The following is a 21,279-nucleotide window of genomic DNA, read 5'->3' on the forward strand; positions in this document are numbered from 1 at the left end:
ATTTTTATGTCATTAGTATGTTTGTCTTGTTTTTATTTCATGCAATAATTTGTTTTTATATTTCTTAGTAGCAACGGCTGGGTCAATTATAGGTTTGCGCCAGTTTTGAACGGCAAGCCGCCCGTCACCGACGGCGATCACGCGGAGGTCTTTAAGCAAATACCAATTCATGCAATAGAGTGCTTCTCCGATGACAGTTGCACAGAATCTCGATTGTCGGTCGAGGTATTGTATGGCGTTTAGCCAGGTGTGACGTTCTGTTTGTGTGTATATGCCAATTTAGCGGTGTAGCATAGTTTAAAAGAAACTTCGCTATGAACGAGGAGTTCCAGGTACGTTTGAATATTGCAAATAATGACGTGGATGCCTTTTTATTTCAACCGGGTACTCGAAATCCATTTCAGCCCTTTCCCTGGGCAATGGCCACTACTACTCGGTAAAGATACCCATCGGCTGTGTCTGCGTCTACTTCTGATTGAATTTTTCCATATCTCTCCTTCGGTAGACCCCTGTAAGACGTTTCTTTGGCTCGTGTACTCTGTTCATATTGGCATACTATAAGTGCTGTGTGCAGATAGGTTATTCATACCTACCCATTGTCCTGTGTAGAGTAGATCCGTTGATCTTTTGTGACTATTGGGCCTATGTCCATATTTAGCACGAGACCGTGGCGGAGCCGCAGAGGCCGTTCACCTATAGACCCTTTTGAACACAACCAACGAACTGCTCGAATCATAACAATATCTACCCAGCTTTTATTGTTGGCTTTACCAAGGTAAGGGCTCAACCGCGTTATTCACCACTGATGAGCAAGTCTGTGTACACACAGAGGACGACACGGTAGTACAGTGTAATTGTATTTTGTGTTAGTTCGCGGTCGTAGGAATAAACAGTGATCATGAGTTATCGCGATTATGCGTAACGGTCCATCTATATGAGCAGGCTTGTACGCTACTAGTGTATAGGACCGCCGGCATTAGCGATTTCTGCAGTAACACGAGCAACCACAGGGCAGTTTTAGCCCTCGGGGCAGTCTGCCTCTCTATATCATGTATGGACACGCATTGACCAACACGCAGATCTAACGTGACCACCATAGAAGCATACGCATGTGAAGACGCGGGACAAATGTACTGATATTTGGCGACAACAACCGCTTGCTGCTCTATTATTTAAACGGATTGCGAGGGGTGTGGGCGGCCGATCTACCGAAACGCTAGCCGCGGTAGGACTTTTTCTGCTACAGCTGCCGGCGGCGGCTGTAGTTCAGTCGTCACCCGTTTCGCTGGGGACCTTCCGATTTACGACGTTCTTGTGCATACGAAGGGAGGTGGTAGCTTGTGATTACTTGAAAATTTAATAATCACTGTACGGAAGGGAGTTATTGAATTTAATAGAATACGCATCTAATTTGACTGTATCACAGTCAAGTTTTGGTTTTCTGAGTTGCATTTAGATTATCATTACGGAATTGTAGCGTTCATTGTGAAAAGGAAATATGCTAGAAAATAGAGTTTGCTGATCCTATTCTTAGAGTGAATTTGTTGTCATGTCAACAGATGGAAATGATTTAACAGACAGGCAGCTTATGGTTCTATGCATTAAGGTTTAATTAGTTAGCCATCTCATTTACTGGGTTAGCAATGTGTGAATCTATCTTTAATGGCTGAAGAACGTTATGCAAAAATAAAATGTAATATATGTACGTTAACTCAGATATGCGTTATGTGGTACTGTTTTTGGACTCTTATTTTGCTCATTGGGCGTACGTTGAAGATCATCAAGGATGCATGTTACACCATCGCAGTTAGATATTATCAAAATGTTATCACTGAATCAAGATCTAAAGTACATGCAGTGTTTTATACCTTGTATTTTTTCCTGGTGAATTAAAGTTATGACAATATAGATGTTATTGCTTAAAAACTGTCTACTTTTAGAACTTTAGAAAAGTTTTCTAAAAAGCTACAATTCGTAGATTTGTTTTTCACTGAGGTTCTATGGATATTTATTTTATCGTTAAGCGAGTGCATGATTCGTGCAGATGCTTTCTTCCGAGACAGGATTTCTTCTTTTAGTGCTGAAGCTTAGTCTAAAATTATTCTCTGCCGGATTATATTGAATCGTATGCTGTCCATTTTCCCTTAGTTCCAATACTAACATGAAGTAATTTGCTAGTGTTTTTTTGTTTCTATGTATCCAAATTACAATATAATTGAGTTGATTATATAAGCATAACCATAACAACAATTTAAATAGATAAATGGAAGTACTGTATGAAATAACGTGTGAAATTATAGTCGGTATGATACGGTAGGACTTGGCGTACGAGAGGCTCGAGTATTAGTTGAAGAGTACAAATCCGGACAAGGTGGCACTTAGATCAAATTTGTGGATGTCTCTACGCAGCTAATTGTCCACTACGTTTTCTGTCAATAGTTTGGTGGATATTTGGTTTGACGCACGACGGTTCAGGCCCTTCGTTATGACGGATTGGGCGGAGAGTGCTATTAAAGTTGGTGTATTATTGCGTACTCAATATGACCACGTTGTCTACGTTGCTGAAATCAATCATTTGGTAATGTAGCTTTGATCGCTGTAAGATTCGTATTTCAAATTGTAACTTTTCATCAACTATAGTTTGCATACTAATGAAGTGAAATGAACTAATTTTTCATTGTCCCTATCTATTGCTAATTCCGGTTCAATATTGCGGGACAATAATACGCTATTAGCACAATTTTCCTTATTCTCCATTATCCCGTCCTAATATAAAGAGGGACAAGGCCAGAAACACGAATCAGTATGTCCTTAAATTTTTGTTTTCAAGTCTAGCAGCAACGACGGTAATATTAACAACAGCATCAATCGTGATAGTAACTGGCGTCCAAAAAATATTTCTACTCTTTTCTTTTTCAATATGTTCAGTATTGCATTTGTCGTTTCTCTTGAAAATATTTAGGCATTATATGGTAACTAAAAAGGTCCATAGCAGAGAACCACCGGGAACACAGGGGCGCTTGCGTTCTTTTAGTGACCCTGTTAACGTTGTAAATGTAACAGGCCACCGCGTAGGTGGCGAAGAACTGAAGAAAGATGGTTATTGTTGTTCTAGCAACTGTAATTGAGTGGTGGTCGTTATTATGGCTTCAAGGCTTGAGATCGTGACAACCATTAAAATCTTTCTGTTCTTCTGTCCGTCATTAGACGACAAAACGGTTGCCGTACAGCCACAAAAGACCCGTTCTACATTCAGTGCCTAAACAACAGTGGAACAATTGTAATACCAACCCGGAATGGGTATTATTTAGGTAGGTTTCATGCAGCAACTTCGTAAGTGGTTCCACACTTTATTTACCAAGCGGGGGTTGAGTTTACAGTTTTCGTTGCAATCTCACTATCTGAGTTTGATTCTTGATATCATCTAAACCAGTAGTTTATTCATTTTTATGGACTGAGATGTTCAAGGATGTATTTTAGCGCTTTTAAGAAAATCTTCAGTTTCATCTCAAACGAGATTTTACACAGTACAATCTTGTCGTGCTCTGCTTAGCCTTGCCTATACGTCAGCCTTTTCGACCTGAGTCTATCCTGCCGGTCATCAGAACAAGAAATTTCTACAAGTTGGAAGCTATTTGCCAGTGAAATCTCGCCTCCACTCATTGCCTTCACGTAATCCAATCCACGGGTCGTTAGACAGTCATGGTAGAGTTCTTCGAGATATTTTTTACCATAGGCGCTGGCGAAACGTTTTTTTTACTTAAAAGATTTAGGACTTTATAAAAAAAAAAGAACACTCACCTCTAACGTGAGCAAAGGCTAAATTATTTCGGTTTTGGCAGACTCTATAAGTGACAACTAATACTCTACACGTCTTTTCGACATGATGATGTATTTTCGCATGCAATGATGGTGTTTTGCCATATATCAAATTTTGTCAAGTATTATCTTTCTATCGCTACGCATTCCAGCATGGGGGAAAATGATGTGGTTGACAAGTGCTTTATCTTCAATAGCTTACATGCTTTCTAAAAATGTGTACTGTTTGCCACCGTTGCGGCATACCATGATTTGCTATGCCTAATTGATGATGGAGCAGTGATTAAGTCGCCGATTGGTACCATAAGTTTATGTGCTCAACGTACCCGTCCCAAACAATGTCAATAAAATAAGTTATCGTATAGGATTCTTATTTCGCACAAAAAGGATTATGTTTGACATTTTACTTATAATAACATATCGAAATGTACTAGTTTTATATGTGGGCACAAATGAGAGTTTGACTTGAAAACGTGAGGCTATTAAACTACCATGACAATAGATACATTTTCTTATATAAATTATTATGAAAGTATAAAACGATAGATTTAAGAGCTATGGCAAGATAAGTACACAGGTGCCCCTCGAAGAATATAGCGACGACGTGCAAATGCCTGTCTTTAAATGGACCAAAACAATAACCTTATGATGAGAATAGCACATATTTCTACTTACCGACAGCTTTAATCGAAGACATTGTGAGCTACAATTAACCCTTAGCGGATGTTCTTACCTACAGTAACATAAATTCATATAATGTTTATTTCCTTATTTTTTTCTATGCTAGGTTTAACTACTGTTCAGAAGTGATTTCCTAAGAACGAAAAATTATTGTTCTTACTTCACATAGTAATCTTTCGAGATGAGCATTCTGAACCGCATATTAGCGTTCAGGAATTATATGAAAAGTGCATTTGTTTTTGTTAATACATTAATATATTTTTAATGTGTACATATGAATTAAGTGTCTTGATTTGCTGACAGAACGGCCGTGAGAAGTTCTTTTGAAATACGGACCTTTTTTTTTTTCGGTTAATTTAGTCCCCGTATGGCGAATACTCTCACTTGGGTTGAATGCATTGTAGCTTAGGAAGGAAATAATCTTTACAATGACAGGGAGGAGTTCGTGGCCTCAAAGTCACGTGTACTCGATATATTCAGTCTGGCTATATATGATAGACCTGTAGGCACCAAAATTGTTTGTTATAATATTCATCTAACCAGCAAGCATGTGCCGTAAGAGCAAGTTTTCTTTCTCAATTCCGGTTTAGACAGGATACCATAAAACATTCATTCACACTCGTTCAGCTTTACCATAGTCAGCATAAGCAACGAAGTTCCTCTAAATTATGAACTTTGTGGAAATGAAAATGTAGATTTATTCAGGAATTTCAGTCAACAGTAAGCGGAACCCGATGATAGAGCGGAACTGAAGTTTGTTTTCTCTAATTAAAACACATTGATCTCTACGCCAGATAAATCATTTAATAAGATGTTTCTCTTTATTCCCTAGCAAACCATATGCGACACTTTAACCTAAAAATGCGCCTGTTGGCTCATTTATGATGTTGACATCAGCTATGATGTTGCAAGTGTGCAAACTTATTAACAATCCTTACATTTTTTAGCAAACAGTTTGGGTATCCGATGTGTAGTTCGTTATCTTTAAGGCTCATTTTTCGAAATACGATCCAAGTGACATATTAAGCGGCTTTACGCCATCTTATATTTTGTTCTAGTTAATAGTTGTAATGCATGTGCTGCTAACTTATTTTAGATAATATGACCTCAGTTTTCTTTAAGAAAAAATGATATATTTACTTAATTTTGATCTCGATTGTTTGTCATTTTAGGAAAAGCTCGAAGATGTTTCCCATCTGCCCCTGGTGCAGAGAATGCAACACAAGGTAGGTGAAGTTTGCAGCTTAGTTTTCGGTATACTCTAAGTAAAAGCGAAAAGTATTGGCATTGGTAAACACATGGTCATGCCGGTTTTTGGACTCATTTAGTTGTATATTTGCAATGTTTTTTAATCTCCATTTATGGGGCAATAGTTTTCCCCGCTAGAGTTGCCCTAAAATAGGCGCTTATACAGAAATCCAGTACGTTATTTGGTTTAATATGAATGGTAACAATAATCGTGAGCAATGGTTAAATACAGCTAGAATGATTGGATAATACTTCGTATCAATAGCCATCAATAGTTAGAATATTATTTTTCTTTTTTATTTTTTTTTGCCGACGGCCATTGACGGCAATGTTTTGATCTCGGCTTAAAATAAACAATTCTATTTCCTCTAGAATGTTAGTGAACGGAGACGGAATTACTAGTTAAAACAATTTATGTAAATGTTCTTTACTACTGTCAACCGCCAACAATATTATAGTCAATTCAAATGTACAGGTTACTTTTTGCGGAATATGTGTCAAAAAAGAAGAAAGCCGATCTAAACTGGTTATTTCGGAAATACATTTATTTCTGTGAGCTACTTTCGCGCGCTTGACCGTAGAGGATGGCTGTTGATAAATACGTTTCCATCAGCTACCAGTCTCTCGGTTTTTTTTTTTCGTAGATTCAACCTCTTAATCACCGATGTGCGCTGTAAGTATTTTTAGTTAGTGGCCAAATGGCCACTTAGTGCCTATATCCAACTAATCCTTAATATTACAAGCTATACTTGTGGAGAAATATGGGGTGCCGCTCATCTTTAGTTTTTTCATATTCACTTAACACAATGGACAAAATGTATGACTTAGGACACAATTAGCCCGCAACGTATTGAAAGAAAACTAATCTTGCACGACGCAACGGTCGGGAGCTCAGTAAGGAATAACGTCTCAGACTGTTAAACGATCAGTGATATACTACAAAAGGACAGCTCGTATAATAATTTGTTATAATTCCTTGAATATGCAGAGTAAAAAGAATATGTCTTTATTAAACAATCTTGTTTTGTCTTAGCTGTAAGATCATTTTTGTTACTTTTAATTTTTAAGTTTACAAAGACTGCTGAAGGTCAGCTGAAAAAGAAAAACGTGACGATTTTAGCAAAACGTTTCTTTTGAAGTCCCGTAACATCCGGATATTGTTAGATACAGGTGGTGCTTGGCTTAAATGTGCCTAGCGGGTATCCAAATAGGTTCAATTAGAAACTGTGCCAGATATAATGTGCCCATTTAATATATTTAAAAAATATTTTTTATTCATCGACAGAAATCCCCACAACACTTCATTACTACACTTTTTTTTATAGTGTTTCTTATGTATTTGTTAAATAAGCTTTCCGATTTCTCATAAGTGTACCTCGATTCTGTATTACAGCAAATGGGCAACAAAGAAAAGGGCTGGGCGGACTGTGAGGCGTTTCTCAAAGAGCTCCCTGAGGAAGATTCGCAGTTTAAGGAATATGCACCACTTATTAAGAAAACCCTCAAGGAAAAAAGCCCGAAATCTATCATGTTAGCACTCTCCTGTCTTGGGCCTCTTGTCCGGGGTTATACGCTCGACGAGGCCGAATACGCTGACTTATTTGGACACATGTGCACAAACATTCTTAATCATGCGAACAAAAATATTGCTAGCCAGTGTCGAGACGTATTTAACGTTTGTATCGAACGTGAACAGCATGATGCTGTGGTTGACGCGTGCGTTAAAGCAGCAACATCTTCAAAGACACCTAAGGTACACGAGGTCAACGTGGCGTTTCTCGTGACTGCCTTGAAAGATTATGGGCCCGGTGTCATAAATCTAAGGAAGGTTAAGCCAGTGCTCACATTAGTAACAAGCGCGAACGGTAACGTCCGCAATGAATGTCGCAATCTTATCATGGAAATGTACCGTTGGGCTAAGGATGATATGAAACCGCTTCTCAAAGACCTACCTGAAAAGAACCTTCCAAAAGAGTGTGAGTTCGAAGCATTCAAAGACGAGACTCCCCAGCCTGTTAAGTTTACCCGAGCTATGCAAGAGGCACGAAGCAAGGCCATCAGTTCAGGAGCCGACAAAGCTGCTCTAGCAGCTGCCACGCCTTTGATCGGGTGTCTTGTGGATCCGATCGACATATTTAAGAAGATACCTAATCTAATGAAACTGCTCGCAGATAAAACCGAATTAAAGGGAGTACTTCCTACGTTGAAAGATACGCTGGAGCAAAATCCGGCATTACTTCCAAATCTTAACTATGATGAGCTCATCAAGGTTCTTCTAAATATAGCAGGTGGGTTAATCGAGTATGGGCTTGTTCGAATCTGCGTCGTAAGAAAAGTATGTTGTATTATCTTTGTAAAGAATCTTTATTTCCATTTTATTCTATGTGGTTTGGAATTAGCGTCATACTTGGTGAGTCGGTGTGAAGAGGAAATAACCCTTTTCTATTTGTTTTTCAGTGAACGAAGCGAAGTTTATGTTGTCGGTCGATTCATGTAAATCGCTGACGCAACTCGCCCTGAAGGTACCCAATTGCATCGCTTCCCACTCTTCAAAAGCTATACCCGAGCTGGTGAAACGTGCTGGCTTTCGCCAGAAAGCATTGGTAGATGCGTGTAATAAGGCAGTCGATGCGATGGTGCCCACAGTAAAGTTTGATAAGTTCCTGGATCTGGTTGCCGAGTTGGTTGAAGACAAAAAGCCAGATATAGTTATGGAGGCTGGCGAGCTTATAGCGAGATCCGTACCTCGATGTCCTGAAAATGAGCGACCAAAGAAGCTGCCTGTTGCATTAGTGAATGCACTCGGAAAGGCATTCGCTTGCAGTAAGCCAGAGGCTAGGGACGCTGCGATGAAAGCTGCCGGAGCTCTACTTAAGTTGACAAATGACAAAGCTCTACAGGCACAAGTAGACAAGCTTGACAACCCGAAAAAAAATAAAGTTAGTTAATTTTTGCTTCACTAAAACAGGTACAAAAGATCAGAGTTTATCCTAAAAATTTCTATTAATCCTACGTGAAAACGTTTAGAGTCCGGCACGGCTTGTAGTGCTCTATAACATAATTATAACATGGCATCGTTTTATATAGATTGAGCTGCTGTAGGTACTTCGAACTTATATTCTATTTCTATACAGATGAGCATTTGACTGAATGACGCGTAGGCTAACTGTTTTTTGCAATACCGAAACTTCAGGTGAATGATTTCAAGAATAAATGTGAGCTACTTGGCGAAGGAGGAGGCCAAGCACCTAATGGAGCAGGGGATGCCCTTCCTAGAATTGCTGCGCCAATCAAAAAGATTCCGAAGGTTCCTTCGAAGGAAAGTGTCGCATCAGATGCTTCCGAGCAGAAAGAGTCGTCGGTACCTCCGCCAGTAGTACGAAAACCATCTGCAAAAGCAGGATCTGCGAAGACCGCTGCAAAACCAGCTACCGCAAGATCTGGCGGTACTGGTGGTGGACCATCTGGTGGCAAGAAGAAACCGACTGCAGGTTCTGCCAAGGGGTCTGGTAAGATGGTGTTTACAGAGAGCGTACTTTCTGATGAAGACCTCGTCACTCAACTCGAATCAATTGCCGGAGAGACGATTCGCAATCAACTCGTTAACAGCAACTGGAAGATCCGGCTTGCCGCTTGTGAAGAACTGAAAGCCAATGTCAGCAGCTTGGATGACGGAGCCATTCCGGCACAAGCAATTACGCGCATACTCACAAAGAAGCCAGGGCTAAAGGACAGCAATTTCCAAGTGCTTAAGGTTAAGATAGAGATTTTAGGCGACATCTTTACGCGCGGAAGGGTATCTTTACACACGCTTGATGCTTGCAAAGCAGATTTGACAGAGAAACTTGGGGATCCCAAGAATTCAGCAGTGGCTTCTCAGGCGCTTATGAGTCTCGCCGAAGCCACCAGTCTGGATGTAGTGTCTACGCAGGTTCTAGAGGCTGCTTTTGCCCAGAAAAGTCCCAAGGTTCAGTCCGAGGCACTTAATTGGACCGGTCAGGCAATCAAGGAGTTTGGTTTTAAAGTACCAGCTAAAAGCGTTATTGAAACTATGAAATCAGCTCTTGGCGCCAGCAATCCGGCGGTAAGGGCTGCCGCTGTGAAACTATTTGGTGTCATGTACATGTATCTCAAGGCACCATTGAGGGGATTCTTTGAGAGTGAGAAACCTGCTGTACTTGCTCTGCTTGATCAAGAAATGGCGGCAGTTCAAGACGAAACACCGCCGACGCCGATACGGGGCGTGAAAGCGTCAGCTGGTGATGACGCGACCGATGGCGGCGGAGGAGGAGATGCCGAAGATGGACCAGAGGAAGTGGATGCTGCAGACCTTTTGCCGAGAGCAGATCTCAGTGGGAGCCTTCAGGGTGCCATAATTGCAGAAATGTGTGACTCCAATTGGAAAGTTCGACTTGAAGCGCTTAATAAGGTACAAGCTATTGTAAACGAGGCGAGCGCTATAACGTCTGACCTTGGGGAGCTCCCAAAGGCACTCAAAGCTCGTATCGGGGATACCAACAAAAACCTGGCTAATATCGCTATAAAACTCTGTCAGTCATTGATTGAGGCTATGGGCCCAAACGGACACAAGCATTCACACGTGCTCCTACCTGCTGTAATGGCGGCTCTAGCTGATTCAAAAATTCAGTTGCGCCTAACGGCTATTAGCTGTCTTGACAAGTGGTATGAAGTGTGCCGGGATCCCCTCAACATGTTCCTAGATAGTGATAAAATAAGTGACGCTTTCAAGTCAGATAACCCATATCTACGAAGTGATCTGCTTGACTGGTTTGCCGGAAAGCTAGATAGCCATAAGGGAAAGCTGAACAAAGAATTTTTAAACACATGTATTAATCCAGTCTTCTCGTGCCTGGAGGATCGAAATGGTGAAGTACGAAAGAAGGCACAAGCCTGTCTACTACCTTTAGGAAAACATACTGGTTTCAATGCACTTCAGGCACGCTGCAATGCCTTGCCTCCATCAAGTAGGAGTGCGATTGGCAAACAACTCGAGGCTATTAAAGGCGAACTGGCAAAGTCAGCCTTGCCGCCCCCTCAGGCAGCCATTGCGGTACCTTCATCAAGCAAAGCGCCAGCAGAAAAAAAGGCTGCATCTGTTGCCGGTAACTCTGCAACATTCACCCGTAAACCATCAAACCTTACGAAGGTGTCCAGAGATCCGGAACTAGAAACTGAGGAAACCGTACCACCCCGAGAGGAAAAACGTTCAGGGAAAAAGGGTGAAGAAGAAATGAATCCAGCGCTGCTGTTTGCTAGTAGAGACCTTCGTCAGCCAGCAATGCGCAAAGATCCAATGATGCGCTGGTACATTCACGATACGAAGACGCTGGAGAAGGAGAAGCAGGAGCTACTGGGAGAATTGAAAAGGATGTTCGAAGCAGCCGGGGGCAGCTCCCAGTGCATCCAGCTATCCTTCTCAGAGATGCTGCCACATCATCAAAAAATTACGGATATCTGGATTCAGGTAGCTGATTAGTTTAATCATAAAGGTAGAAATGGATAGCTTATGCATGCAGTTCTGTAGCGCTAGACGATACAATTTACAAGCACTAAATATAGAATTTTTTTCTTATGCTTCTAATATTGGCATGTGAAATATGTTTTATTAGTAATATAATTTTGACTAACTGCTTTTGAGGTATATGCCTGTTTGCGTATACAAAAATGACTGGCTTTCAATTCTTAGCGATAGATAGCAATTTCTATGATGTTATGGAGGCTCAACTATGTAATGCCTTGAAGTAACATGCATATTCTGGGTCAGGCACTCCGAGACGAAACAACACAGGATATGATGCTGGCCAACCGTGACCTCATTATTCGCTGGGGCGCTGTACACTGCTACGATAAGAATTGGATGACTATCAATCACTTCATGCGGTTCTTGCTCGAACTGTTCCCGATCATGAACGAACGCGGCGTGGCGCTCGAGGCCGTGGAAGTCAACATCCTCCTGCCAAACTTCTTATCAAAGTTTGTCTCCATGACTGCGCAGAGTCAAGAGCTGGTCGATAGTGTAATGCGTTCCCTGCCACTGGTTTGCAAGCCATCTCAGATTTTCATGAACGTTGCTGATATGCTCAAGAACCAAAAAAACTTTAAGCTTGCCAAGAGTAAGAAGTTGTATTTTTAATTGAGTATTAATTTTGTGCAAAATTTGTGTACGTTTGAAAGTTATTTTGAGCTTTGAATTAGCTTCACTAGGGCATATTTCATTTTAATTTGAAGTACCGGATCAATTACGGCATGGTTTATCAATGTACTATAATGTTTGCTATTCTATCGTCTTCTATCACCATTGTTTGTGGTATTAAATATATACCCACAAATTTCAGATATGATCGACGAGTTAAACAAGTTAATGGACGAGCATCGCGATGAAATTCGACGTCTGCCTAATCTTCGCGTTGTCGTAAAAGCGCTATGCGACCTGACCAAGCAAGCTAATATGAAAGAGGCGAGCCTCCGCACTATCGCCGAGCTCTGTTATCTAAAGGAAGGTCACAAAGACCAACGTGATATGATGCGAGAGATCTCTGATAAGGATCGCGCAACAATCGAGAAATATATGACAAAAATCCGCGAGGAACGACCCCCGCCAGCACCTGCGCGAGAAGTTCGAGACGCTGTTACCGAACCGTCTTCACCGGCGCGACAACTTGCACGACCATCAGCTGGGGGCAATTCAAGCGGTTCGCTTGCTAACCGCACGATAACCCGTACATCGGGTATTGGCCGAGGTATCCCATCGCCTCGAGGGAGCTTGCAGTTTTCGCCTCGAACACCCCCGCAACATCTGCAACAGCAGCAGCAACAGCAAATGGAACATTTGAACGCAGTCAACAACAACACTCCTATGAGTCATCACAATATTCACCTTGAGGGTCACGGACCATCAACCGGGCAGGCCGGTGGTTTTGTTGATCCCTGTGGCACTTTGTACGTTACATTATGCATAGTCATCAACAGTAGACTCGGTTTGGAATATATATATACGTATATATAGGGGGTCTTAAAGGAAAATTGTACGCCATAATTAAGAGATATTTACGGGCTTCTGGGCTAACTGCGATCATGTATTTCTGTAATGACCACGGAATTATCTGAATCGAATGTTTAGTGATATTCAGTTGTTAAATGTTATGTATCATTGGTGTTTGTTGTTGCTTTGTTTGTTACATATTTTTTACAGCGTTCGCACAAGTGGCACCAACCGATCACCTCTGGGTCTGTCAAGGACCATCAGGCAACCATCGGCACCAGTGGTAAGAATATAGGACTCGAAACGGGACTATCAACGGAATCTACAAACGCATCAGTCGCAACTTCTATAGTCAAATATTACTCTTTTACATAATTTATGATTTTCGTGTTGTTTTTTCTTTATAATATAACAGATATTTCATAATCAATGCTGTCAGCTGAGACACATTTATCTAAAATGTTTTTGTTATTGTAACGCCATTGCTTGCAAGGAACCTTCTAGCTAACCTAACATATGCTCATTTTCTCTCTTCTGTGTTTTCTGTTTTTTTCAGCGAGCAACGTACGACGCTGAAAACTTCGAGCGGATCTCACGTCTAGCAGATCTTGCCCTGAGGAAGGAGGAACAGGTACGAATTATTATTACGAATTCAACGACAGCAAACATAATATTAAAAACATGGGCATCCTGTCGAACGACAAAGGATATCATTCCTATATGTTCCAGTAAATTTATATATAACGTCAACTACATTCTTTCACAATTATATATAGTTCCATTAACAAGCCCATTAGTGAAGCCAATGGACCCCAGATCTCAGTAGTTGCTAAGAATTTCATAGAAGGTGATTTACATATTGTAACGTGCAATAATTTTGCCCTTCGCTTTTGCAGTTGGCTTAGAACCGTTTATTTTACTCACGTTTCCGTTCCTAAACTGTGTTAGAGTGATTCAAGTACATATGGGCTACCTAGTAAGGATTGTTTCGTTTATAACATTTGTTCATACAGACGCGTCTTAGTGGCGGTCCGATACCAAACCTCCCTGCGTCGATATCGTTGGGAGGAGGTGGTGGAAGCGGGCCTGTGGGAGTTGGGGGCGGGCTTGATGAAAATGCAATTGCTCGAAAACTCAACTGCACCGCTGTTGAAGATGTAATTCTCGCGGGGCAACAAATTCTTATGTCGCTACAGTCGGGAGAAGGAGAGGCGGTCCTTCCAGGCGTCAATGAAGCATACGTTAATTCGCTCTTCGCCAACGTGGGCCAGCAGTGGAATACGGTGCTGACGTTGTATATACCAGATGATACGTCAAAGGAAGAGGATATCCGTCAGGTGATTCATACGCTGGGTGCGTGCGTGTACACTGTCATTACGACAGGTTCGTACGCAAAGCTTGCGTCACAGGCGGCTATCGAAGCTCTCCTCCCACCTGCGTTCCAATTGCTCTCTCATGAGTTTTTGGAGAAGTTCCTTAAGGTATGATTACGGCATTTATATTTCTTTCATTTTGTAACGTCTCGTTATTGGCATATTTCCAAATTAGGCAATTTATAACCATTTAAATGATTAATTTAGTTTTATCTCACTAATTGTGAGATCCTTTCAATGCCACTGTCCGAATTGACTAGCCATCCTGGGCTAAAATCTGTCTGTCTTTTCTTAAAGGCGGGTTCAACAACATCGGATGTACAAAAGCGGCTCAATGACATCATTGTCAAGTCGTTGGACAGGTGCAACGCGACACGGGTTACATGCGCTTTGTTGCGGGTCTATACTGATCGAGTGGCTCGTAAACTGCACGAAACGGACCGAAATGCGCGCACCTGCCTCGACCTCATGACTAAGTGTCTATGGAAGCTTGTACGACATTGGAAGCAGCACTTACCAGACGATCTGGAGGTAAATACTATTCTTCGGCGGTATTGTTTTTACTACTGCGAATTATATTGGCTAAGTGGCTATGTGAGTCGACCGTTACCTGTGTGATTTTCTATTCAGACTAGTAAAATTTTACTGTATTTCCTAATATTATCAATATTAACTTCTACAATCTAGCACATACTTTCAAATGGCTTCATACGCAAATTTAACTTGTTTGCCATTTGCTGTCTGTCTTCTGATGTAAAGGTACTGCCAGTCCTTCGTACGGGCGACCACTGCCTGACAGCATTTGCGGCGATGCCGGTTCATGCCTGCGATGTCGATAAAGAACTTCGGACAGTAAAGAGTGTCATAAACGAGCTCTACAGCCACCACGAAAACAAGGTTGGTCTGCTATCCGCTTAGTGGCACTGCAATTAAGGATGGGTAAAATTGAGGATAGCAAGGCTTTCGTATTTCCATATAGCTAGTACAATTTCGGAGATCTATGGTATGATAAGCTTGAATGCGTAATTTTCTATTATGTTTATTTTTGAACTGACCGCTTACGCCAGGTAACAACTGGGTAAGGCAAAAAGGCGAGCCTGCAGTAGCTTCTAATATATTAATGTAGGGCGTTTAGTCTAATGCATTACAGACTTCTAGTGCAAGTATATACCAGCAACACACTTGTTCAACATGTTGAATGGTACAAAAAATGTTAGGGAAATTTCCGGGTAAAGAATTTTCTCTAACACATATGCCGTTTAAGTTAATCTAGAAAAAAATCTAATTCTTTCATTGTTGGAGTCATCAGCTAGCTTCTTAGAGCTTTGTGGATCAGAGATTAGTAGGCGCTTATTTCTTTGTTACGGTTAAATAGATGGCTATTATGCAGTCGCCGTCTCCAATGTACGTAACGCTACAGTAACCAGGTGCTAACACTCTCCGCTGTGCTGTGCTTTGTGTGTGTGCGCGTTATCGCGATTGCCGTCTGGACTTGTCCAACGACTTCTACTGGGCAAATGATAATCCATCCACTAGGTTCTGGATCAGACGCGAACGCATTTTGACCCGGAGAGCGAGCTTTACAAAACGGTGATGCGTGCCAAACGCAACAAAGAGCGCAGCTTCAAGCAGGTACAACATCAATCATTGCCTGAGATAGCAGGTGAAACCACAACAACAGCGACAACAGCTATAACCAACAATCTCGCCTTGGCCACTAATCCAAGTCATGAACCACAATCGCCTAACTTCCATCATACGCTTCATTCTGCCACTAACGATATCTCCCCCGGGATGGTTCACCGTTCACGGCTGGCTCTACGTAACACTTTAACAACAACAACAACAACAGACGTCTGCAGTGATAATCAAAACCAACAACAAACTCCACTTGCCAACAGACACTTGCCCGCTGTTCAAGAAAATCGTGCTATCTACATAAATACGAGTAATGCCACAACAATAACAGCGATCGCACACGATTCGAGACGCACACTAAATCAGCCTTTTAAGTACAGTCGGACCCTACCCCAATACAATCGTCAGCAATATATTCAGCGGCAACTATACCAGCAACAGCTGAAACAACAGCCAAGATCAGAAGATATCTATCCCGCGAACGATTACTAATTAGATTAATTGTGACGAAAAGTAAACATATGGCTATAGCAACAAATTCAACCCTTACGCAGCTTACAAGTGCGTAGCGTTGTTTGGCTGTACTCTCGTTCCTCAAGCAGAACTCAATTTTATTATCTCATATTTAATAAAAAAAAAAAAGTAAACGTAGAAAGATCATTCGGGCGCACAAAATACATTCGTGCGAACACGCCACCTGGATCTGCGGTAAGACGATGTGATGATAATAGCTTGAATGAATTGTTGGTATTTTATTAAGACTCGTTGAAGACAGAAGGGCAAGGAACGAACGATTATAACGATAAGACGGTAATTGTGTTCCGTACACGACACGACACACATGTTATATAGTATGAACAATAGACGCTTCGACTCTAAATAGGTAGTCAAATTAGCTTAGTCGATGTGTTGCGTCCGTGGTAAGTGGAGACTCAAGTGTGAACTAAATGACAACGGTGTATATTTTACATTCAAAATCTAACGGGAAATGTAGATTTGGTAAGTTGTTTTTTTGTACTTCGGCGGTAATGAACGCTAGATCAACTACTTCTCAAGAGATTAGCTTACGATGTAAGTACTGCCTACATACTAAATGGCTAACGTCGGTTGAGGTTATCACAGAATTGTTAGAAAATTGACAATGATCAGTTTTTCTTCAAATTAAACATGTCTGTTGAAAAGAAAATTACGTACAGTATCTGGGGCTGAGACTTACCAATTGATCTTATTCGTTCGATAGGCTTCTCTTTTTTCACATTTCGCTTTGTGTTTATTCGGTTGCTGTTTGATATTATCGCTACGCTGTTTTTACACAGTGTGATGCTTGTATACTTTTAAGGCAAAGCTAAATTGCTTTCCGAGAATAATTTGTTGGACAAGTGAGTGATATACGAATTATCAAATAAGTGGTGTAATGTGTTCCCCTGTTGTGTGGGCTCGACTTAGTGGCTCTTTTTTTTCTACAGTTGAATCGCTTTATTTCATCACTTTATGCTTATTTCATTGTATATAGTGCATGTGAGTTTCTCAATTGCATTTTGTTCGCATTATCTTGGAAAATGGAACTATAAAACAAACTGATCCAAGATCGAACTAATCTTCTCGAAGATTTCCAAGAAAAAAACTCAGCGATTTTCTCAACGTTTGTTCTTGCTTACTCAGCTCTACTAACGGATGAATTTCATACCCACTAATCTGTTATGTATATACTTATGTATTAACAGTAACAGAAAAAATTTACTAATATAGGCTAGACTGAAACAACGGTAGAAGCAGGCAAGCAAATAATTAGTAGTGGCAATATAACAACTATAATGTGTGAATAAATTCGCGTTAATTACTAAAACCGCTTCGAGTGTCTTTATTGCAATTGAGAAGCTCTTTGCATTGTGTGTTAGCTCACTGTTGGTCCCTTGGACAAATGACATTTTGTCAGTGATGGAATAGTTGGAATGATCCAGTGTTAGCGTGCGTTTCGATGTAACAAACGCTACTGTACTAATTACTGTATGCAACAGGAAACGTTTGATAATCTATTCTCAATACCTCAAAGTTGTTACCTAGTACAGGCGGCACGTGGCAAGAAAGTCGTCTTTTAGCGCCACTTTCCGCTGTTCGCTGCTGTGTTAATTTAGTCGCATACAGCCAACCTTACTTACCATTGATCCTTTTTGCTTACACGCAGAATGTTCCGTAAAGTACGAGATCCTATGCATCACAAAAAGTTACCTGCATGGATTTGTATTCGGGATTCATCCGAACATGTAGAACTCGTTGGAGGCAAAAGGTTGAGGCGTGTTGCTGCCATCATCGACCAAAACAGAAAGATCAAGAAATAACATCGTAGCTACTAAAGATCAATTGTCTACCGAACCGTGTTCTTCTAACTTTTTCTGGAGCAGCGGTTACATGCTTCTTAGATGGGATGGAGTACGAAAATCTTGTGTTGCCATCTGCTGTTCAAGAAAGCACAAGAAACAAAACACAGAAGGAAAATCTTGTTATAGTGTGCAATGACGCTAGCTAAATTGTACTTCAGAAATAACGAGCGATCAATAGGTCGCGTTACAGACTCTTAAGATCCATGCTGTGCTGGATAAGATTATGGAATACATCGAATATTATTGAGTAAATCACATTGTTATATGAACCGCATTTCCAGGAGAAGGACCGGACCCGCCTTAAGCAGCTCATGGTGAAATTCCAGGTACGTATAAAATGTATAAGCAAGTTGACGATCATGATTGTGGATTTTAATGTACGCTATTCAGCTATATCCGATAATCTGCTTAGGTGTGTCTGTAACTTTGCTTCAAACGTGTTCCTTTTATCGTGGGGTCTACTGCGATATAGTCGCACAATGTAGTTTGTCGGCTTAATGAGTAAGTGCGATGTGCTCTGTAGCCATAAATAGAATGGATAAGTTTGCCAAACTTCCCAGATCCTATGCATGAGCGCATTGCTATTTGAATACGTTACACGCATTTTCATGTTCGAATTTTTCATATCAATCGAACACCTACAAGCATCACTGTTTCTGTTTAGACCCCAGCAGAGGCATATTTGGGGCGGGACAAACTTTTCATCATAATAGGCAATTAATGTACTGCTTGTCTTATATGCATTCTCCCACGTTTTGCGAAAAAAATCGTCTGTATTAAGAAATATTGGATGTTGGAAATGATTTCAGAGTAGTGCCCGTGTAGAGTTTCCAGTAATTTCACTCCAAATTTTCAGGAAACGGGCGACCTGGAAGAGGTCGTAATCCATGTTTTAGTAGAGGACGTTCCACAGGACGAAGTACTTCGCTTATGTTCCAGCCCTGACCAGCAAGAGTCCATTAAGGCCGTTTATCGGGAACTACCGAATATTGCAAAGTCAATTGGTAGGTGCTATGCGTTTCATGAATCTTAGTTCTTATTGCGTGAATTACAATTCGTTTTTAAGTTGTGCGAACTATAAAAGGCGAAACGTCTATTAAGTTGGTGTTAGCTTAACACTTCTATTTATTAATGCGTTTTCAAGAATCTAAAGGTTTCCCCGAAAACTTTGGCTACCTGTCATCGGAAGCAGTGACGGAAATAATGAAGTATCTTGAGAAGCTGTGGGATCTACCTGGTATGACACCTTCCGACATGCCCCGAATCATCGATGAAGCTCGAAATGTAAGTAACGGTCGACCATCAAGATTTCCTGTAACCCCACTTTTAACTGATACTTTGCTGGAATAATTCAATGTCGGAATGTGAGTTTAGCCCCCACCCGTTAGCGAAACGCATTACTTCGAGCTTCTACGTCAGTAGTATCGTATTTTGATCTTTTTCAGAGACCATGTCCAGACATATCGACAGAAATTCAACGCCATACAGAATACGCCCAACGCCTTCTGGCAGAGCTTAACGAAAGTTGAGATCATCAAATATCAACCAGCCTCCTCAACAACATCACCATTGACTCTCCCGATTCAAAATGTGACGCTTTATTGACTTAGTTTGAAAAATGTAATTACGTTGACAGGCAAACTAAAAACCAAAAAATGATAATGTTATATTAGATAACGATAACGCTATAACTAAGGCGGAGCAGATGGATCCGATAGTAGTATTATTTCATTCTGAACACATTCTCCATGGAAATGATACCCATACTTGAATTACAAAATAATTATTTCAAAATCATCGTCACATTGTTTTATTGTCGTGCCGCGTCGTCTAACCTTCCCAGCATCAAGCTGAATTCAACACCTTCGACAGGATTAACAAGTATCCACTCTCCTGCGACGTACAAGCAGTTATGCACTTAGATACAAATTCATAACTTTATCTATTCAGAAATTGTCATCTTGGTTTACAAATTATCATGTCGCCGATAGAATCGACAATCAGGGTGCATCAAACCTAAAAAGACGAGTGATTTTTTTAGCGCTAATATGACGTCTACAAAAACCTCGCGACCATAATGAACAGGACATCATAGACTTTCGTGAACTAAGGAAATCGTGATAAAAAGTAGTGATTTTTATTTTCCAGCAAGCAAGAAAGCTTTCGTTTATATCAAAATATACAATTTTAGTAACATACTACTCGCGAGGCAACGAGTAGATAATGACATGAAGCAACGTAATTTAAAAATAACTCCAAACAACATGTACTTAAACGTATAAACGTGTATGAACTTAACATACTACTTAAACCAAGTCCGGTAATAAGTCCTAGCGCCATGCGGAACCGCCGTGGGCATTCTGACAGCGCCAAAATCGTGTTGGTCAAAGTGGTGAAAGCTGCTGTTTTTCAATAGCCAGCCTGAATGCCACCTCGGAGTTTATTGACAATTCTTGAAACACAGCGAAACGATTTGAATCAACTCGCACAAAAAAAGGACCGGGGCATTTTTGATCCTAGGCGGGTTAGCCGGGAAATTGTCGAATCGTAAGTTTATTGGAATTCATAACTGATACAGAGAACTTCCGTGTAACTTTTATGTGAAACAATAATTTATGATGGTGTATAATGCTTGCGCTGAATGTGTTACAATACTTGTAATTTTTTCGGATTTCCGTCTTGCTTTTCCTGTTATCGTTTTCTTTGATTCGAATTACGACGCCATCCCGCGGGTCATCGGAAACGTCATGAACATTCAAGTGTTACATATCCTTGGAAAACTGATAGCAAATGCTATATTGCTCAAAATCCTAGCTTTCTTTGTTTTCTAGGTACCTAGAAATAAATTATATGCACCGTAGTTGAGATCAAAGTAAAGCGTCCTAATTTTTATTCTCTAGTAGATTTTGGAAAATTAAACACTGAAAAAGAACAGAACTAAACAAAAAGTAGGATTTGGATTTCGTGAAAAAATAATTTTGTTTTGACATAGCTTCTTTCAGAAACCTTGTTTTATAATAACTATATGAAACCTTTTAAAAAGCTTTTCGTCGCCACTTTAGGGGAGGCCCATAAAATTTTAATTTTTAAAGGCTACTACTATTTGGTTGATATGATTATATTAATATAAAATTTG

The 21,279-nt window shown here is 40.6% G+C and overlaps 1 protein-coding gene across 5 annotated transcripts; it reads left to right on the forward strand.

Moving 5' to 3' along the window:
* Positions 1 to 183: 183 nt before the first annotated feature.
* msps (msps cytoskeleton-associated protein 5) lies at positions 184 to 21,020 on the forward strand. Of its 5 annotated transcripts, XM_022791657.2 has the most exons (17): positions 184 to 332; positions 5,673 to 5,726; positions 7,142 to 8,036; positions 8,206 to 8,687; positions 8,942 to 11,233; positions 11,534 to 11,882; positions 12,105 to 12,708; positions 12,962 to 13,034; positions 13,308 to 13,382; positions 13,765 to 14,232; positions 14,422 to 14,655; positions 14,884 to 15,021; positions 15,661 to 15,756; positions 18,425 to 18,469; positions 19,000 to 19,147; positions 19,288 to 19,427; positions 19,589 to 21,020. In XM_022791657.2, exons 1-17 carry the CDS (start codon positions 315 to 317, stop codon positions 19,670 to 19,672), a joined length of 6,195 nt encoding a protein of 2,064 aa, XP_022647392.1. In that variant the 5' UTR covers positions 184 to 314; the 3' UTR covers positions 19,673 to 21,020. The 5 variants fall into 5 exon arrangements, with proteins under 5 accessions (XP_022647392.1, XP_086838280.1, XP_022647401.1 ...); XM_086982154.1 differs by lacking the exon at positions 15,661 to 15,756; XM_022791666.2 differs by lacking the exons at positions 18,425 to 18,469; positions 19,000 to 19,147; positions 19,288 to 19,427; positions 19,589 to 21,020 and adding an exon at positions 17,948 to 18,418.
* The last annotated feature ends 259 nt before the right edge of the window (positions 21,021 to 21,279 follow it).

Source organism: Varroa destructor, unplaced genomic scaffold, assembly GCF_002443255.2.
Source record: "Varroa destructor unplaced genomic scaffold, Vdes_3.0 BEIS01000001.1, whole genome shotgun sequence".
Lineage (NCBI taxonomy): Eukaryota > Metazoa > Arthropoda > Arachnida > Mesostigmata > Varroidae > Varroa > Varroa destructor.

Bases quoted from the DNA above. Each gene is read 5' to 3' on its own strand.
- msps (XM_022791648.2), top strand. The intron at 5,727-7,141 runs GTAGGTGAAGTT...TCTGTATTACAG, and splicing joins TGCAGAGAATGCAACACAAG to CAAATGGGCAACAAAGAAAA. The intron at 8,037-8,205 runs GTGGGTTAATCG...TTTGTTTTTCAG, and splicing joins GGTTCTTCTAAATATAGCAG to TGAACGAAGCGAAGTTTATG.